We start from the raw sequence: 21781 nt of genomic DNA, 5'->3' as shown, positions 1-21781 counted from the left end.
ATTTATTATGAATATCTTTCCTGTTATATTGGGCTTTTTTACATATTGGTAATGTTCAGTGTCTATGTTATGCATTGATGTATGTGTAATAGGGTGTGGTTGCTGTCACTTTAAACCATTACTTAGGTCTTTTTGGAAAATAGGATGCAATATTGCACTGATGACACCAAAGGGTGAAACTGGTATGCTGCTATAGCCTTGAGCTGTTAGCTATTGTGTGCTGTTTACTTCATTGTACTGAAATGAAGTAAAGAATTTAAGAAGCATCTTTCAGCATTTTTGTGGTGGATTTATTTTTTCCAGCATCTGTTTAGCCATTTTGGTTCCACAGAGGGTTACTTGTAGTGCCGTTCTGGATTTTGTGGTTCTTTATAGTTGGTTTGGAATGCAGCCTCTATTCTAGGCCTGTGCACCTGTTTTTGTGATCATGGGTTCATATTAGAATGACGAATATGCATTTTGTCGAATGTGTTTTCAACACATAAAGAGCGAACAGACAAAACAGCGAAGTGGCTGTTCAGCAAATTCTTTCCCTGGGAAAGAAGTCACTTGACCGCTTCATTGCTTTGCTGTGTTCTGCACTGTAGTGTGGTCCCTTGTTCGGTATAGCTCCCAAGCGTGAATGTGCAACAGTTACTGACCTTGGGGTTAGGGTGCGGGTTAAGGTAAGTGCATATGTATGAAAATGTTTACTGTTTTTTTTTTGCATTAGATGTTTGGTTGAGTTACGTGTGTGTGTGTGTTTACACCTGTTTACTTTTGTTTTGGGGGGTATAATTAGGGTTAAGGTAAGTGTGTATGTGTTTGGAACTGTTTACGTAAATGTGCAAGAGTTACTCACCTTAGGGTTAGGGTGTGGGTTAAGTTAAGTGCATATGTTTTAAAATGTTTACTTTTTTTTTTCTGTTAGATGTATGGTTGGGTTATGTGCATATGTGTATCCAGTTGTTTACTGTTTTTGCTGGGGGTACAATTAGGGTTAGGGAACGTGTGTATGTGTTTGGAAGTGTTTAATGTTATTTATTTTTTTTTGTTGGAACAGCGATTTCTTTTCCTAGGAAAGAAATCGCTGTTCTGTGGTTTTGACATTTTCAGCTTTTACTGAAAATGTGTCGATGTTTCAGTATAGACCCTGTGGTCATTTATATATCATATATCATGTGTGTGTGTGTTTGTGTGTAAATGAAACTATATATATATATATATATATATATATATATATATATATATATATATAGTTTAAAGGGGAATGGTTGTGAAAAATTATTAATAACAGTTGGAGAAATTGTGGCTGATATTATGAGCAGAAAAGAAGTGAAAGTTATTATAGACCTTAACAAGGCATTTGACACAATTAGACATGAAATCATAGGAAATAATGAAAGACTATAATATAAGTGAGAAAGTTATGAAATTATGTATGTCAGTGTTCAGTAGTTTGTTTGTCTTTTCGGCTTTTCCCGGTTAGGGGTCGCCACAGCGGAACTCCGGTCTGCTAATGTTTGGCAGTAGATTTTTATGGTGTCGAGTTGCCAGCCCAACGCCCAACCTTCAGCGAAGGCACGCCCATTCACGCTTGTCTTTCGGAGGCCACTCAACCATGGGGAGGACATGCAGACTCCACACAGAAGGCACTTCTGCTGAGAATCGAACAGGAGATCCTCTTGCTGTGAGGCAACAATGCCACCGCTGTACTACCGCGTCAGTGTTCAGTAGTAATAAGGTAAAAAAAACAAACAAACTTGCAAATGGTTGGTTAAGCCGAGTGATACATATGAAGAGTGGTGTAAGACAATGATGTCCAGTGAGTTGTATACTCTTTTCTATTAGTTATGAATGTAATAGCATGTGAAATAAATTACAAAATAAAGGCGGTGTGGTACAGAGCACTTGAAGGGTTAAGAATTTCAGTTCTGTTAACATGTGGAGATAACATAATTGCAAAAAGCAAATTTTGGATATATGTTTGGAAGTAATTTGCACAAATGAGTGTCTAGAAATGATAGGGGATGGCTTTAAGTGAAGAGAAAAGTAAAGGTTTAGGGGATGAATTAAAGATAGGGGTTCGTATTTTACAATGAATGAAATTCATGTGTTAGGTATAAAATTTGGGAATAAAGATGTAAGTAGAATTCAATGGGATAACAATAGAAGAAATAAAGCAAACCCATCTTTTCTGGAGAACATCTACATTATTCAGAAAAATGGCCTATATGATAAATTCAGTACTGATGGGAAAATTAGCATGCTTAGCAAATGTATTTATGTTGCCATTAGTATATGAAAAGGAATTCTTGCAGATATTTTTTCATTTGTTTGGGGTGCTAGATTAAACACAGTAAAAAGAATAGTTTTGTAGGAAAATAAAGAAGGTTTAGGGCTAGTCACCCAGTGGTATATGCCTCAACATTAAATTTGTAGGAAGTGTTAAAGTGGATAAATGAAAAAGATGAGAGATTTAATACTTAAATTGCCAAGATTTTTTGTGGAGACTGGTAATAGGTAAATTGCCAGTAAAAGGAAATATGCCATTTAAAAAGAAAAGTGCTAGAATATGTTTACATTGTCAAAAAGAAAACTATGGAATGTGTTTTTGAAATGTAAAAGAGTAAATAACGTTATGGAAAAACTGTAAAGAAGATTTTTTTCAAAGATATAAAAGAAGTGGATAAAATAAACATGGGTAGGATTAAATATGGATATTTTAAGAACAAAAGTAAAGAATACATCAAAAGAATAGAGAAGTTTTTTCATGTTATATGGAATGAAAGAATAAATGAAATTATGTTTAATAGTAAATGGATTTTAGCAACAATAGTAAGTAAAATGAAATGATTATGTATAAAGGAGTGGGGGTCTAATAGGGATGAACATTTAGTATGATTGTACAGGAAATTATGAATACGTGTAAACATAATTGAACATTTGTAAATATTTAGGTTCATAGGTGTGTACTAGGCTAATGGCCCTGGAGCCTTTACAAACCTAGCCCATAGGATTACCCTGGCATCGTGCAACCTGACCTTAGTTCCCAGTGCCTCTGTCGAGTGATCCCTGGGTTGAATTTTCTATTTCCCATCCACTCATGAAGATCTCTCTTGAATTAGGCCAGTGAGGTGCTCTGTTTGCCATGTATGGGAAGTCTACTCCATAGCATGGGCAATCTCTGGGTTATGAACCTGTCCCTCCAGTTTGTTCTGTTGATTGTGGTAATGAGGTTGAGGTCTCTGGAGTGTGTGGTGTGGAGGGATTTGGATTTCTTTAAATGTAGCATTTCTAACAGAGCTGGGTCACACTTGGCTTTGTAGGCGATATGAGACAGACAATAGTTGGAGATTTTTGAGTCTGTCCATATAAGACAAGTGTTTAAGGCCAAGGATCCTCTTTGTGAGGTACTTTTGCAGCCTCTTCAGTTGTTGCAAGTATCTAGTGAGGTACATGCCAAATGGGTCATTGTACTCGTTGACTGGCCTAATGAGGGAAGTGTAGAGAGAGATGATGACCTCTTTCTTCCTGGATCCAAAACTCTCAGTAATGAGATGTGCCACATAAAAGGACTTTCTGACCACAGTGGCAAAGTGGTGGTCAAAAGAGAGGTTGTTGTCAGACATACTGGATCTCCTTAGATTGACACCAGAGACTTAGCCAGTTGTTGAAATCAATCATTTTCAGCTTGCATTGTGGTATCATTCTGGGTGATGGTAGGAGGCTGCTCAAGGCTAGGGTCATACCAGCCTGGGTTACATAATCCGAGAACTCCTCCATGTCTCATTTCATGTAGTTCAGAGAGGTACATCTCAGGTCATTCACACCCACATGTACAATGACAGAGTCATATTTGTACCTGTTGTTGAGGGACCTGAGTGTGTGCATTATGTGGTGGATTCTGGCACCTGATAGGCAGCTGACTGTTACTTTCTCCTTATTCAACCTAGTGAGTGGGGCATCAGTGTGCCTCACTATTGAGTCACCTATGACTAGTGTGTTGGACATATTGTTTTGCCTTAGGGGCTTTGGTTGAGTGGCACACTGTTTAGGAGAGGTGTGCCTCATGATTAGTGTTGTGTTGTGGTGGTCAAGTGTGTTTCTGCCTTGGAGGTCTCTGCTGTTTGGATAGATTTTTATTGAGAGCCTCCATGAAGGTGGATGTGTGGTTTGTGTTTTTATGTGAAGGCAGTGCTGGTGTGTGTTCTTGGAGGGCTGTGTGTTCCATGTGGTGTGGTGCAAGTGCTGACCTTCTCCTCTTGACCAACTATTCCAGTCTTGGCTGGAGAGTGCGTGGCTTCCAGATTTTGATATATGTGCATCTCTCTTGAGTCTGAGTGTTGGGAGGTAAGAGGAGAGGGTTGTCATTGTACATGAGGCAGTATCCAGAACTGTATGCAAGTTTTTGAGCCCCCCTGTAAATATGTAAATATTTTGTAAAGTGTTATTTTTGATACAAATAAAGGACCTCTACTTTTTTGATAGTTGCTGTGGGACCTTTAATATCTTCATGAGGTACTACCAAGTCAGGAAGACCTTAATTACACAGGGGACTTAGCTGCTGAATACTTACAAATAAATAAAATTATATAGATTCTAATCTGGCTTCAGATGGGCTTAATGGCTATTTTTTTAAACCAAGTTAGTGACTTTATCCTGCCTTATCTATCCTACCTATATCAAATAAATGTGATATTTCGTTATATCCCTGAAAGATCAAAGCAAGCTAATCTTATGCCATTGTCTGAGATGTATTGACAGTGATCCAGAAAATTTTAGACTGCTAGGCTTACATATGTTTTAAGAAGATGCTTCAAAGGTGTACTGTCAAAAATGTCTCACACATGCTGTCTGCAAGGACAACAAGGTTCTGTAGAGGACATTGTTATTTGTCAAATGTAAACACTTTTTATATACAAGTAAATGACTTCTTAGCTATGTGGTTATTATCTTTCTGGAGAAGCTATTTCATTCCATTTTCTCCTCCTCCATAATCAAAAATGTACCTCCTTGAAAAATCAACCCTTACATTATTACATGCATACAGAGTGCACTGATTATAACAGTGTGTTCAGTCCAACAACAGTGCTTTATGTCTATTTTCAATTGCCATGGCAGTTTTCAAAGTTATATATTGGACTCTCTTTTTTTTTAACACCTTTGAGCACTTTGCCAACAACTGAACACATCTAGGTTACGACATTCCTACATGACATATATTATTGCCAGTCAAACTTGCATGTATACCTAGTGCAATTATTCAAGTAGGTAAACAATATTCTGTTCAGTTCAGCAGCAAAAGATTGTGCATTTCAGGATCACCGATGAGCTCTGTCCCTTTGCAGTTAATCCCTCCTGCACAGTTTTAGTATTTGCTTATCAGTGTAGACAGTGACAGCTTTTGTAGTATTAAAATAATTTTAATAATAGTTTCAACCAAATATGAAAATATGCTCATCCGTTATACAAAACTATTTGCTCCCAATTAGGATATTACTCGGGGGTTGTATTTACTGTACAAAGGATTATTCCATTAAACAGGTGTCTTCTGTGAAATTATTACCATACTTTAATAGGCTTGTACTGCTCAGTTTACACCCAACATTCCAGATTTTGCATAGATGTGACCTGATTTAGGCTTAAAACATTGTTAAAAATGATGTAGTATGGGTCACCATGGGATTGAGTGATGTAGTACGGGTCACCATAGGAGTGAGTGATGTAGTATGGGCCACCATGGGAGTGAGTGATGTAGTATGGGTCACCATGGGAGTGAGTGATGTATGGGCCACCATGGGAGAGAGTGATGTAGTACGGGTCACCATGAGAGTCAGTGATGTAGTACAGGTCACCATGGGAGTGAGTGATGTAGTACGGGTCATGATGGGAGTGAGTTATGTAGTACAGGCCACCATGGGAGTCAGTGATTTAGTACGGGTCACCATGGGAGTGAGTGATTTAGTACGGGTCATCATGGGAGTGAGTTATGTAGTATGGGTCACCATGGGAGTCAGTGATGTGGTACAGGTCACCATGGGTGTCAGTGATGTAGTATGGGCCACCATGGGAGTGAGTTTCACAGTAAACTAGGAATAATAACTTGAAAATAGTTTATAGGAAAACATCATATTGTTAGCATGGATAGGCTCGGGAATAACTTCCTACTGGTACAATATCACTGGGCATTCATGGAGAATTCACAAAACACATAGATTTATTTTTGAAGATCATAGTTTTATGTCTAAGGCAACTGGTTCCAGGCTTCTAGATTCATAAATATGCCATGGCCACTAAGTGCTATCAGCATTTGACCTTGCCAGTGCCCTCCATCAGGCTGCACCACCTTTCTGTAGGAGGGCTGTACCAGACAATCTTGGAGAAATTTACTGTCACCTTGGTTATGTTTAAAGGAAGCTATAGAAGCATACTGCTTAACATACAGGAGAATATTATTGTAGAGATTTGGGAGGTGCTGGGTTATAAACTCATACGTCCATGGTGCCTTATCTGTTGGTGAACATTTTGGTCCCTGGTTCTAGTAATACACGAAATGCTGGACTTGCAGATATACAGGAAGTCTACCATTATCAGGTTTCCAATGGTGCACTAAGTGAATTAGAGATCTCCCCTCAAGTCTGTAAGACTGAATAGAGGGACATAGTTTCCAGCCTGTCTCACTGGTTCATGGATTTTAGGAATGTGGTATTTTTGGTTAGGACCCTTACAGTCTTTCTAATTGTTGTGTTTAGTGAGATACATCCTGAAGGGGCTGTTTTCAAAAATTAACCTGATCAGTGTTGAGTATAGGGGATTGATAACCTCTTTAGACCTTAATAATAGGGGACTGATAACCTCTTTAGGCCTTAATAATAGACGATTGATAACCTCTTTAGACCTTAATAATAGGGGACTGATAACCTATTTAGACCGTAATAATATGGGCTTAATAACCTCTTTAGACTTTAATAATATGGGCTTTGATAACCTCTTTAGACCTTAATAATATGGGATTGATAACCTCTTTAGACCTTAATAATATTCCTTTGGCAATTTGCTGGGATAAGTAAAAGGATTTTGTTCATGACTTTATTTTTGTTTTGTGGTGTTGTTTTGCCAATACAGAATTACAAAGGGAGAGTTTGTCTGTCAAAAGTGATGATACATTTTTTGGTATTTTCTTTGAGCCCATTTTAATACACCAACAGTTTCCTGGGGAGAGTTCATTCTAGAGTGTTTGGGTGACATAGGGGGACTTGACCCCAAGTTTTGTTAGCCAGAGGTCTTTGCTTTCTACTTGCTACTTACTGCATTGCCAACATCTACAGACTCCAGCTCCATTACCCTTTTAAAGAAGTTTACCAAACTAAATAAACAGGGTCTAATCCTCTCAGGGCCATATGTTTGGGATGGCATCAAATAAGACTCTTGATATCCTGGCTTTACGATGTCAGTCATAATACATTTTTTAGCTATGGAGATTAAGTTTGCAAGGCTGATGGGTCTGTAAAAACCTGTGCTTGTTGAAAGGCCATGCTTAACAAGGCCACTGCCCCTGCAGTGCATCATTCATCAGGGACAAAATGTATAGCTAAACTTGGGTTAAAATGTTTGTGTGTCTAAGGGCATGTCTAACACTGTTAAGTAATCAGGTATATTATCAGGTCACATAATGGAAGAATTTTTGGTCTTTGTATGTTTAGTAAATAATATTAAAAATTATTGAGGAAGTAAGGGATTCAGGTATGAGCTTAGAATATAAGTCTAGGGGTAAAATTTGTACTAAATTTGTTTGCATGGATATTGACAATATCTGTTGGGTCAGAAATGGAGATATAATTATGAGTAAGCTGAAAGCAATGTAGGATATTTTTAGTTTTCTAACATAGCCAAAGAAGGATTGATAATTATGCCCGGCTGCAGAGGTCAGCCTAAATCCATCAGTTCTCTTAATGGACTGGAAGTGTCCAGTTCTTTTTTTTATAATATTTTGATGTTATACTTGAGAAGAGGGGTTTTAGTTTAATTTAGTTTAATTTTAGGGTGCATCTTTTTTTGTTATATACTTCATTTATTGCAGTGGATCACCAGGTGGTTTGCTTTTAATTTTACAATGACACCTGGTTTTGGTAGGGGCTGTTAGCCCTATTGTTCTTTTAGACAAGTGAAGCTAAGCTTGTTGCTGTATTAATGTCAAGGGAGGTGCAGTCAGAAGAAAATTTTAATATTTTGTCACATATTAGATTGAGCTTGACATGTTTGTTGTCCATAAATTCAGTGGGATTTGCAGTAGGAGCTTTTGGAAATTTAAATAAGATCACAAGTTTATGGTCAGATTTCAGTAAGAAAGTAGGGAATCCAGAGGTGTAGTGATAGTAGCAGCTGTATTAGAAAAAAATCTTGTCAAAAATGCTGTGTCCTCTGGTACGTTTATTTAGTTCTCTATTGAAATGGTGGCATTTGAGTGCCGAGGCACTGCAAACAAAAGCCTGAACATGCGGGAGAAGAGGACATTTTGAGCATTTTTTCCTTTCCTTTAAACTTATTCTTGCCCATGTACCAAAATGTAAGAGGGACCCCCCCCCCCAAACCTATATATATACCAACTCTAAGTTCACCTAACCAAAAAGAGAGAGAATATATGAGAAATGGACATCTCTGACTTGGTATACAAGTTTTTTTTTTTCTGCCATTAAGTGTCTCTGTTTTAGGACTCACTCATGCAGGTTCCAATATTTCAAATAGTTACTGCTTTATTTATCAACTGTTTAATAGCAATTTTATTCATCTAAGAACTGTGGGACATATCCTACGTTGGAGGTACAGGTGTCCCAGTTTATGAAAGGGTAGTTAGTCACCCAAAATTAAGGGAGTTTTGCTAATGGGAGATGGTTTGGAAGCAGAATCTTTCTTGGTCATCAGTGTTGAAAACAGATGTTCTGTATCAGGCTATTACTTGATTTCTCATTATACTACATATCACTATAGATGGGATTGATTAAGTTTGAGAATCTGTAGTGATATGTCTGGAGGTAATATGTTCCTTGGGATCCATGTCAGAAAGCCAGTGGAGAATGTCGACTTTCTGAGCATTGAAACTGCAAAGTTGAATACTCATTTAATCAAGCATTCAGTGCAACAAAACCCAGAAGATTGAAAAGTTATTCCAGCAGTCAAAACAATTTCCCTGCTGTAGTTAACACAAGAAAAACAAGTCTGTCTAATAGCGTTCTTGCCGTTTGCTCCCCACATCCCCTGCTAATGATACATATAGTGTTTGTGTGTGTGTGTGTGTGTATAAATATGTGTATGTTTTTATATATATATATATATATATATATATATATATATATATATATATATATATATATGGGTCTATGACATTTCGCCAAAAATTTCTGACATAGGGTCCAAATCGTCGAAAATCCATTTCACCGAAAATAGTACTGACAGTGTATATGTCCTTTTCCCCCACTATAGTGCGATCTCGGAGTGAAAATATTAATGTAGGGGGATGTGGGGGGCACAGCCCCCCCACCTACTCAGGTTATAAACTACTTATTTACCCTTTTAATAGGGACTGGACAATATAAAACAATACTAGACAATATTAAACTGTACTGTTCATATATGTATGTATGTATACACACACACACACACACACACACACACACACACACACACACACATTCGCACACAGTAAATCTGAGATCAAACTATCTCTAGGGAAAGGGACTTTTCTGCAGAACCAACATGCTGCTACCTTCTCCTTAATTTTTGATCTTCCAGGTTTCACTTTACTGATTACATGATTGAGTGTTTGACTTTCCAATCTCAGTGCTTAGAAAATCGGCATTGTGTCTCTTGAGTTTGACAGGGACTCTTACTTGACAAATATGGAGACTTAACTACAGTTGCCATTTGTTCTGGACACAAGAATATAACCAAATTCTTATTTGGTGGGAATGTTCTCTTTACATTTAAGCCAAGTTTCAGTACTGCAAACATGGAGATTTTCCTAATACAGTAGTATATCAAGATCAGGCAATTATTGTTTAGAAGTGTGGAGTGAGGAGAACCACGTTACTACTCTGTTTTGAGACAGATGCTAGTTATAATGGAATGTCCTTCAACTAAACTCTGCTTAAAAATGCCACTGGGAGCAACAAATGCTTTTATATATCATAAGGAAGCCTTGAAACAAGAGGTACAGGCCATCTTTAGTAAAGCAAGATGGACGGTCAAGCCTCTCATTGCATTCTGCTATATGTAGCATCCCCCAGGAATAATACTAGTAAATTAACCAATTAATCAATTATCAAAGTCCGTTATCTTTTCTTCTCCTTGTATCTAGGTATCATTCAAGATGAAGGATGGATTCTACTCCGGACATGTACAATGCTTGCATTTGTAAGATCATTTCCAGAGGCCTTGAGCCAGATAATAAAACATGGAACCATTTAAACACTGCAATCTAAAATAACGTTTTGTAGTGTGGGCTGTTCCTCACAACATTTCAATTAGCAGTACAGCAAAGTTTCCAAAATATATTTATTGTAGTAGTAGCTCTCAACAATTTTTTGCAATGAATAAGGAAAGATTTGATATTAAATGTATCTCACAAAAGCATGATACTGCAGGCTGATGATGTGAAGCATTTATTTGTTAATTTGTTTTGTAATTAATTGCTAAATATTTAAATGTAAATCATTGTCTTGTAAATAAGGCAAACACCAAACTAAATTCATGTGGTGAGTTATGTGCTACAGTTATTGAGAATAACACTTTTATTCCTGTTAAACTGGTATATCTTGCATACAACTAACCTTTTTGTTTCTTTGTCAGAGGCAAGAAGATAGGGCATGATATCGATTTTTTGATAAGTAATCCTGACCTAGGAACAGAAGATGATATCCTACAAAAAGTGCTCAGCAAGTTACTTGCACAGGTACGTTGCAATCACAAACTTTTTTCTTTTATGATAAAGACTGTATTACTAATTAACAAAGAAAATAATATTTATAACTTATGAAAGCAATGATGTTTAAAGAAATTAAATTTACATGTTCAATATGAGACGTGTTAAGTTTGAATTTAGAATGGTCTTTCCAAGCAAATTGTTTCATGAAAGAAGTAGGCTTTATGTATTTAATTTTCTGTGTGTGTGTGTGTGTGTGTGTGTGTGTGTGTGTGTGTGTGTGTGTGTGTGTGTGTGTGTGTATACAGACTGAGTTCAGACTAATTGCAAAAAAAAAAATGTATATAGGCAGTCCAGTGAACAAGCAGAGTGTAATGTACAATACATACAGTAGTTTCTAAAGTAGGTAAACCTTCAGTTAATCCTGAGAGAAGAACTCAGAAAGGAAAAGAAACAGTGAAACTCCCAAGGCAACTTCAACATTAAAAACGCTCAAAAGGGGTGGTCTATTTGTCAGGTTGTTCAGCCTGCACAGCATTTTATGTGGTAAAATTAAATACCCCCTAAAAAGGCGAATTTATCAGCACGTTTATGCTAAATCTCAAAAAAAGATGCTAAGAATGCTTTCTCTAAACATTCCAAAGAATGCAGTAATTTAAAAAAATATATATTTTTTTAATTCCCAAGAAGGTTACACCCTCAGAGGGGGCAACTGGGCTGCTCTGTTGGAGGCATGAGAGCTAAATTGGCAGTTATATTTGGATGCTGCTGGGTTGAATGACAATATAACTTTCTAGTTTGTTGATATTGAAAAACAGCAAGTTGTAATAGAAAGGTACCAAGCTGCTAATGACTACTGAATGATTTGTAGATTTAACAATTTAAATGTGTTTTCTATCTTTGGCCAATTGATGACAGTGTTCTACAAGTATTTAAGGTTTTAGAAGCAAGAGGGGTTGTCTGATTAAGTCCAGGTATAATTTTTTAATGAAAGCGCCAACATTAATGTGTGTCCTGTTGACTTGCTTTGGGAGCTTTGTTTTTTTCTTTTGGATTTATCTTTTTATGGAGTGTTGAGTTCTGGTTCAAATTTGGAAAGGACATTGGCTGGATTATTTGTCCTGTGTTGAAGCAGGACATTTGGCTTGAGTGTTCATAGGAGGTTACTAGGCTATTGGCCCCAAGGCCTTATAAGCCTATCCAAGAGTTTAGCCCATGTTTAGACAAGTCGACACCCAGAGTACCTGTCCAGCAGGGACACAGGTGGATTCCCAGGAGTGTATTTTCTGTTTCCCATCCAGTTATCCAGGTTGCACTTAAAATGGATAATGAGGTGCTCTGCTTGACATGGACAGGGAGTCTATTCCACAGATGGGGAGTCTCTGGGACACAAATCTGTCCTGCCAACAAGTCCTATTGATATCGTAGACCAGGTTGAAGTCACGCATATGGGTTGCTTGAGTGGAGCTTGACTTGCGGATATGCAGCAGTCCCATCATGGCGGGGTCTGTGATTGCTTTGTATGCCAGACAGAGGGTCACCTCTAAGGAGTCTGTGAGTAGAGGGACAGGGGTTTTAGCCTATCTGTGTAGGGTAGGTGTTTGAGGCCCTGGATTCTCCTGGTGAGGAACCTCTGTGGTCTCTGCCTGTGCTTTGCAAGGTACATGCCGAAGAGGCCATTGTACTCAATAATTGGCCTTATAAGGGAAGAATATAAGGATCTTATGACCTCTTTGTCCCTGGATGAGATACCCTTACTTATGAGGTGGGCCATGTAGAAAGCTTTACGTACAACAGAAGCAACATGGTGGACAAAAGTCAGGTTGATATGAACCTGGGTGCCCAAATACCTCACTACTGATTGTATACTTAGGATGTTGTTATTAATGTGATAATATGTGGGAACATCACTCTCCCCAAAGGAGATGATGATGCATTTTTTGGCATTCAGCTTGAGGCCATTTTCCTGGCACCAGTCATTTGCTTAGGTGAGACCCTGTTGGAGGACATTCACATCACATGGGAATTGAAGACTGTGCCCAGCTTGCAGTCATCTACAACTTGGTCAGCCATAGCCCACTGGTTTTGGCCTACACCTCAGAGAGAAATATATCCCGAATAACAGAGGCCCCAAAATCGATCTGTGGGGTACACTACTTGTTATGGGTCTACTGCTTGAAGTGGCTTCCCCTATTTTGGTTAGGTGGATTTTATCAGTGAGACAGTTTGCTACCCATCTGGTAACATATGGATTGATGCCTAGTTGAGAGAGTTTATCTACTATATCTAAGTGGGGGATAGTGTTGATGACTTTGGCCAGGTAAAGGTAGGTGGTGTGCACCATCTTCCCCTCACCATGACTTTGGTGACTGTCTGAAAGAAGTCAGCCAGATTTAACAGACATGACCTCCCCTTGAGAAAGCCAGACTGTGTGGGGTTGAGTGTTTGGAAGTTGCCAATGTCCCTGTTAATGAGGTCAATGATAATCTATTCCATGGCCTTGCAGATCAGGCTAGTTAGGCTGATAGGTCTATAATTTCCTGGATTGGTGGACGCGCCATCTTTTTGTAAAGGGATGACAGTTGCTGCCCTCCATTTGGCTGGGATAAAGTCAGTACTTTGGTTGAATAGGGTGCCTAATGGTGCTGCAAGTTCATGTAGGATGCAGCCTGGGATGTTATCGAGTTCCATGAGGCTGTATATTTTGCCTTTGATAGGGCAGTGATGATCTGTTCCCTAGGGATAAGGGATGGGGCAGGTACTGGGGATGTTCTGATTTACTGATGGGGGGAACAGAGGGGAGAGGTTTTCACTGAATCTGTCAGCCAGTAGATTGGTGATATCTACAACATTTGTGTATATGGTGTCCTTGACCACCAGTTCTGAACAGATCTGCATGCTTCCTTAGAGATTGCAGACATATGTGAAGAAGTCCTTATGATTGTCTTGAGTAGATGTGGACAATTTGGACTCAAAGTTGGCTTTAGAGGATTTCACTAGTGCTCTTATTTGCTTGTTCAGGTTAAGGAGAGATTGCTTCCCATTGGGCACCTGCTTCTTCTTGGTCCTGGACAGCATTTTTTTTCCTTTTGTTATATAGTTTATTTATTGCAGATGTCCACCAGACAGGTTTTACTCTTCCTTGCAGAGGATGATTTTGTCCTGTCTGGTATTCCCGATTCCATGCATCTATATAAATGCTTGTATAGTACTTTGGTGTAGATTTGGACAGTGGGGGAGGGTGCTGTGAAGCTGTTTATACCATCCCTCAGGAGGTTGTAATCAGCTTTGGAGAAGTTTTTTTGTTTGACCCTAGCTACAGGGGTGGGGGGTGGGGGGTCAGGGGAGATGGTGACTTTGAAAGTGACCGCTTTATGGTCAGATCTTCCCATGGAGGATGACACCATAGGGGTGCTGCAGTGGTTACTCATGTTGGTTAATACCAAGTCCAAGATATTATCAGGGTATCAACTAGATGCTCCAAGGCATTTGCATTGATAAAATCGAGGAATCTCTGAGCATTTGTGTTCTGGCTAGTTTTTCCAATCTATGGTTGGGTAATTAAAGTCACCCAGGATCAGGGTAAAGGCTTTAATCTTGATAGATTTGAAGAGGTCCAGATAGGTGGAGTGGGCATCTTGAGTCAAAATTGGGGGCCTGTAGCCAGCTATAATTTGAATAGGGGTCTTTTCAGCAGTTAACTGCCCCTGGAGTGTCTGCTGCGCATCATACTGTTTAACCAGCTTGGAGGTGTGTGTGTCTTTATTATATATTGAAACTGCACCTCCTTTGACTTTGCTTCCCACATTTTGGGGTCTGAATGTATGATAGGATGAGTAACCAGGTAAGGCTGGGGTGCTCTCCACAGTTTTGAACCAGGTGTCTGTGACTGCACAAATGTCAGCATCTTCCAGGGTTAAGAATACTTGCAATAAATGCAGTTTCTTGTTTAGTCTCCTAATGTTTAGCAGTCTGACCTTTAATTTGTATTTTTTTTTGAGATTTTTATGTTGGTAGTATCAACCTCATGACTTTTCCTCAAAAAGGCACTATGGGGGAGGCAAGGGCCTTTTCCAGAAGCCTGAAGCCCAAGTGAGACAGATGCAGGCCATCTCTAGCAAAGCATTGTGGTGTGTTTTTTTGAGTTTCATTTTGAATTTGGACTAAGGTGTCTGATTCCATAATGTCAATGGGGAGAGCTTTCCAAAGAGTAGGGGTGTCTGACGAGAAATAATGTGCAGTGCTGTGGATTTTGGTTCTAGGGGTAATGAGTGTTGGTGTTATTTGTGAGTAGTATCTCAGGTTGTACAAGGTTTTTTTTTGTGAAGTCTAGCTACAAGGGGAGTAAATTTCAGTACTGCAATGGGCAACAATTAAATTATCATATGTAAAAGTGGTTTAATATGGTATTTCAAATCTGTAGGGAAATCTAGTAAATCTTACAAATGAGAGAGATTCAAAGATTCATCAGCTGCATGGAAGACGCTGTTTGTTTTGTTGCACTAGCTTGTCACGTACATGATCAGTTGGAATAAAATACTTTTTTATCAGTAGTCATATCTCTATCCTTAACATTCAGACTCTTAAATCTGTTGGATAATAAGAAATAAGATCAAAGTGGGACTTTAAATTTGTAAGCGACTTGATGTACATAAAGAGTAAAAACAGCCAAAATAATTTAGAAAATGCTAAATTGAACCTACATGCATAGAATTTGTTGACTATAAGCATCAGTGACCAGATTTACTACGTGGTCTAACAAAAAATGCAAAATGCTGGAAATGTGATTATAGTACAAATGAAGCTATGACAGGTCACACATTAGTGGTAGGAATTAGATCCAGTAGTACCTACTGGAGATGTCTCCTTGCATCATGGACTGATGTCAGCACACCTCCTGGGAAGCAAGCCTTGTGATAGTTACATGCTCTGTTAAATGTTGTCATTCCTTGCCAGCAGTGCCACAAGGCTGATAAAACTGTGCATAAATAGGAAAAGTGAAGACGCACTGGTATGCCAAATCCCCCATAGATGTGCTCGACCACAGAACTCTCAACACATGCTGAGGAAAGAGGGGGCTTGTAGTAATAACACACATCAGTGTGCTGTCAAAGAAGGGCAGACATTGACCGAAACTGCTAGCCTGGTAATAGGTAATGAAAAAATATCAGCTCCTTCTTTAAAACATGAAACACAACTGTGGGGATATGAGACGCACACCAGGCATAGATGGGATTCTGATTTACCATGTCTACATATCACTGTGTGGATATGTTTGGCAAATATCAATAACAGCTAAACAGGGTGGTTACAGTAAACACAATCATTGTGCAGACATATACATGAGTTATGAGTGATGGATACATAAATGATTTTAAAATAGACTGGCAATATCTCCTCCTGCAACAAAGCATCTGCTTGGCAAAAACTTGACTGCTGCTGTTTGAGAATAAACATGCGAGATACTCCCGACTGGCATGGGGTCTATATTAAATGAGTGAAAATCGAAAATATTGTGGGGGCTGCACCCCCCTGCTAAATATATATGTACTAACTCCTAGATTGCACTACAGTGAGGAAAGGGAAAATAATCCAGTCTTCACTGTACTGCGATCCCACAGCATGCATCTTGATGTCCAGAGTTTTCTCTCATTAGAGCGTTCGATTATATGAACTTTCGTTCATATAATATAGACCCACTGGCATGCCATAGTGATACTGCTCTACATGGATATACCCACATAAGGGGGTATAAGTCATGCTGGAAAAGAAAGGGTGATGAGAGGTAAAGCTATCATTATAGAGACACATTTTCCTATACTGTGCACTACTGCAGGTGTATATCAACTATTCCCAAATAGGCTTACAAAGGAGTTAAAAAGTCTCCCAATATAAGAAGTATTACCTCATGTCAAAGAATAATGTAATGAAGGTCCCCAGTGGCACTGCATTGCAATATGCAGCAATGTGGTTTTGCCCACTCAGGACCCAAAATGCAAGCTATAGAGAGTAATGGAGAGAAAAGATGGTAAGCAGTGACAGCATTACTGCAGCAATACATAATTATTATTATTTTACATATAATATAATCCTAATATAATAATACATAATATAATCCTATAATACATAATCCTGTCTCAAAACATGTAGTAGCAGTTCCATGTTGTACTAAAGCTTAAATAATCATGAGATCCCTAGTCAGCCGTAATGCCATGTGATGCACTGGAAAGGACAGCCTAATCATTGTTTATGTAGTAGTGCCCACACTGACCATAGAAGACAGTGTTCTCTCATGCCACTGTGGAAATAGTGCACAACAGGTATTACAAATTATGTCTGCTAGTGCACAACAAGTATTACAAATTATGTCCTCTGGGGAGTGGTTTCACATTTTCAATGCACAACTGTTTTACATGCAACAAATTTTTCCCACCACAAGACTTGAGAAGTCACAGGAATTCAGAAAAAAAAGAAATATTTGGGGGTTTGTATTTGCCCATGAGTACTTTTTGAAATGTTCTAGAACCATTAACATTTCACACAGTGTATAAAGTTTAGTTAAAAAACAGTTAAATCATAATTCTCTAGGGGGCACAGTTCAGAATCATCTGCCTTAATTTCTTGGCAAGTCAGTCTTGACAAACATTTCTTTCATTATTGTTTCTGGATGCACATTTCATGGTGCCACAATTTTTTTCTCAACACTTTTATACTTTTATATCAGTTACTGCTTCACTTGCTTTAAGCATACATCTTTTTTATACATAGGTTCATAGGTAGATACTAGGCTATCTGCCCTAGGGCATTTATAAGCCTAGCCAGAGTGTATTTGGCCTCTGCCTCCCTATTAGATTAGCCTACTGTGCCTCTGTAAAGTAGGTCACAGGAGGTACCCTTTTAAGATTAATTTACTGTGCCTCTGTCTAGCAGGGACACAGAAGAGATCCCAGGGGTGAATTTGCGATTTCCCATCCATGCGTCCAGATTTCACTTGAAGAGGGTCAGCGAGGGGCTATGTCTAACATGAATTGGGATTCTATTCCAGAGTGAGGGGAGCCTCTGGGAAATGAATCTGTCCCTCCAGCATGTCCTATTTATTTTTGTGCTGAGGTTTAGGTCCCTGGAGCGTGTAGCTCTAAGGGACTTGGATTTTTTGAGGTGGAGCATTTCCATTAATTCTGGGTTTGACATGGCTTTATACGTCGGGCATAGATCGCCTCTGAGTAGGCGGTAAGCAACTGAGTAGAGCTGGAATTTCTTTAGTCGAGCTGCATAGGACATCTGTTTGTAGCCCATGATCCTCTTGATGAGGTACTTTTGGGGTCTCTCCAGTTGCTGCAGGTGTCGGGTAAGGTACATCCCAAAAGGGGCATTGTATTCAATTATGGGCCTGATGAGTGACAAGTAGAGGGGCACAATGACCTCTCTTGATCTAGATGCGAACCCTTTCATGATAAAGTGGGCTATATAGAAGGTCTTTCTAACCACTTTGGCAACGTGATTATCAAAGGAGAGATTACTATCTACGTTGGTCCCCAAATCCCTAATTACTTCTTCCGTACTTAATGGATTACCACCTATGTGGTAATTTGTGGGCACCTTGTTTTTCCCAAAGGGGATGACTATGCACTTTTTAGCATTTAGCTTGAGGCCGTGGCTCTGGCACCAAGCATCCATCTCTGTGAGACCCTTTTGGAGGATGCTTGTGTCAGCTGGAGATTCGATTATGGCCCCCAGTTTGCAGTCATCTGTGAACTTTGTCAGCCATAATCCCCCCGTGTTAGCCTGAACCTCAGAGAAGTATATACCGAACAAGAGAGGTCCCAGAACTGAGCCCTGTGGGATGCCACTTGTAACTGGTTTGGATTCGGACATGGCACCTGCGATTCTGTCCATGTGGGTTCTATCTCTGAGCCAGTTTGCAACCCATCTTGTGATATAAGGGTTGATATTTAAGCTGGTAAGCTTATTTGTGATGCCCGAGTGGGGTATTGTGTCGAAGGCTTTTGCGAGGTCCAGGTAGGCTGTGTGGACTACCTTGCCCACATCTATGGCTTTGGTAACTGTTTCAAAGAAATCGACTAGGTTTAAGAGGCAAGATCTGCTCTTAACAAAGCTGAATTGGGTAGGGTCCAGTGTCTGGAGGCTCCCAATGTCTTTATGAGTTCCATGATAATACGCTCCATAGCTTTACAGACCAGACTAGTCAGGCTTATGGGGCGATAGTTTCCAGGGTCCGTTGTGGCACCACCTTTGTGGAGTGGGACCACTGTAGCTGTACGCCATTCTTTGGGTACATATCCTGTAGTAAGGCTAAGTTTGAACAGTGACTTAATGTGAGGGTTCAGTTCTTCTTGGAGCTCATGTAAGACACAGCCTAGGACACCATCCGGTCCCATAGATGCTGTGTTTTTTGCTTTGGAGAGGGCAGCTTTCACCTGTGCATCTGTGATGTCAGGGAGGTTACATTCAGTTGGGATAGGCATTTGCTCCTTTGGGGGGGGGGGAGAAGTTTGTGCTGAATCTATCTGCCAGGATGTTGGCTATGTCTGTAGGTTCAGTATATTTTGTACCGTTATGCAACAATTCAGAGCATATCTGGGAGTTTCCGCCCATGTTCCTGACATAACTAAAGAAGGCCTTGTGATTATCTTTAGTGTGTAGGGCAATTTTTCTTTTGAAACTGGCCTTTGATGATTTTATGAGGGATCGAAGTTTCTTGCTAAAACTGATCAGAGATGTCTTCCCTTTTTGGGATTTTGCTCTGTCATGTAGTAGCTTCCTCCTTCTGTTGTATAGCTTATTTATGGCCGGGGTCCACCAGACCGGTCTCCTGTTTTTGGAGGAGTGAGTCTTGGTTTTATTTGGGATAGCACGATCCATGCATTCCTGCAGGTGCTCATAGAATGCATTTGTAAAGGATTCTGCGGATTGAGCTGTATTATCCTCTGGCCCAGGGGCTTTGAAGGATTCCACCTCAGTCTTGAGAAGTGCAAAGTTGGCTTTTGAGAAATTCTTTACAGTGATTTCCTTGGCTGGGGGTGGGGACGGGATATGGATGTCCCGGGAAATTTGTTTATGATCTGATCTTACCAATGAGGGGTTTACCTCTGGTGTGGAACATAGAGTCCCCATGTTGGTGATGACCAGGTCCAATATGTTGTTCTATATGTAATCAATACGTTGTTGTATCGGATAATTTCCAACAGCTTTCTCCAAGTTATAAGTGACTTGAAACTACAGTGCTTCACAAATGTAAGCTACTTTTTGCAGTGAAAGATTCTCAAAACAGTTTTGCACTACTCTTACATTCATAAACCCAGCTATAGGAATTTCCTAAATATAGTACTTAATTAAAGATATTCACAGGTATGTGTTATATCACTGTTTCATATACAATTCTATTAAGCATATTTTAATAATTCCAATGGCAAAAGATACGCACCAGACTCCTCCAGCAGACCACAACTGTTTAACCTTCCATTTTTTTTAGCCCCCTCCCCACCAGTAGTTTCTTGTTCTTGAAAAGGAAGTTTATATTTGTACCACCTTACTGCCCTATGATTTCTGTTTTCAAGAGAGTTTGTGAGGGTAAATTCAAATGTTTCTTGAAAAATAGTGGTAAAGTAAAAGACAACTTAATGTCTGAAGAAAGAGAATTGTTGGTCCAGGTTAAGGGCCACAAGGAGATTTGTGTTATGAAACCAGATAAGGGTGGGGGGTTGTTATAATGGATTTTTTCTTTTATGCAAGTAAGATGTTGGATTTATTATATGACACATCTATGTACTGCCAATGTATCTTTTATGTCTGTTTTATATGTAGTTGTGCTTCATATATACAGGAGTGGCCTTAGGTCAATTGGTGCCCTAGGCAAAAGGGTTCCATGGTGTCCCCCACCACACCACCTGGTGTCCCCATCCTGATCAACCTACACCAAACAAATACTGGAAAAGTACCCCTGCTAGAGTGGCGCCCTAGGCGGCCACCTAGTTGACCTATGCCTAAGGCCGTCTATGCATATATATGCACTGTCACTTTAATCCTGCGACACTTGTTCTAGATAAGGGTTTTTATTAGTTGAGGTATATTTAAACAGATATGCTTCCACTGTTCATAGGTTCATAGGTTCATAGGTTTATACTAGGCTATCTGCCCTAAGGCATTTATAAGCCTAGCCCAAATTATTGTGGCTTACGCCACCCCTTATATGAAAAAATACTGTGCCCATTAGTTTGTTGTGCCTCTGTCCAGCAGTGACCCAGAGATGATTCCTGGGGTAAACCTACGATCTCCCATCCACAGGTCTAGATTTCTCTTGAACAGAGTCAGCGAGGTGCTCTGCCTCACATGGACCGGGATTTTATTCCACAGCATAGGGAGTCTCTGAGTGATAAATCTATCCCTCCAGCATGTCCTATTTATATCCGTGCTAAGGTTTAAGTCGCTTGCTCTAGTGGTTTTGGTGGATTTGGATTTTTGAGGTGGAGCATGTCCATTAATTCGGGTTGGACATGGCCTTGTATGTCAGGCACATGTCACCTCTGAGCAGACGGTATGCGACTGAATAGAGCTGGAGTTTCTTCAATCTGGCAGCATATGACAGATTTTGGAGTCCCTTTATCCTTTTGGTGAGGAACTTTTGGGGTCTCTCCAATTGCTGCAGATGTCGGGTGAGATACATCCCGAATGGGGCATTGTACTCTATCATTGGTCTGATAAGTGAAGAGTACAGGGAACAATGACCTCACTAGATCTGGATGTGAATCCCTTCATGATCAGGTGGGCAATGTAGAAGGTCTTTCTAACCACTTTAGCAATGTGAGTGTCAAAGAAAGGCCACTGTCAACCTGGGTCCCCAGGTCCCTGATGACCTCTTCT

At 39.6% G+C, this 21781-nt stretch overlaps 1 protein-coding gene across 1 annotated transcript in view; it reads left to right on the top strand.

The window, feature by feature from the left end:
- DNTT (DNA nucleotidylexotransferase) overlaps positions 1 to 21781 on the top strand; it is an 877936-nt gene that overhangs the window by 670104 nt on the left and 186051 nt on the right. The window contains exon 8 of the mRNA XM_044056916.1: positions 10828 to 10930. Coding sequence (XP_043912851.1) covers positions 10828 to 10930 — 103 coding nt within the window. The remainder of the gene's footprint in view (positions 1 to 10827; positions 10931 to 21781) is intronic.

This window comes from Protopterus annectens, chromosome 14.part0 (genome assembly GCF_019279795.1).
Source record: "Protopterus annectens isolate FY-2018-M chromosome 14.part0, PAN1.0, whole genome shotgun sequence".
Classification (NCBI taxonomy): domain Eukaryota; kingdom Metazoa; phylum Chordata; order Ceratodontiformes; family Protopteridae; genus Protopterus; species Protopterus annectens.
Note: the sequence above shows the minus strand (reverse complement) of the source record. Positions and strands in the feature narration are given on the sequence as shown.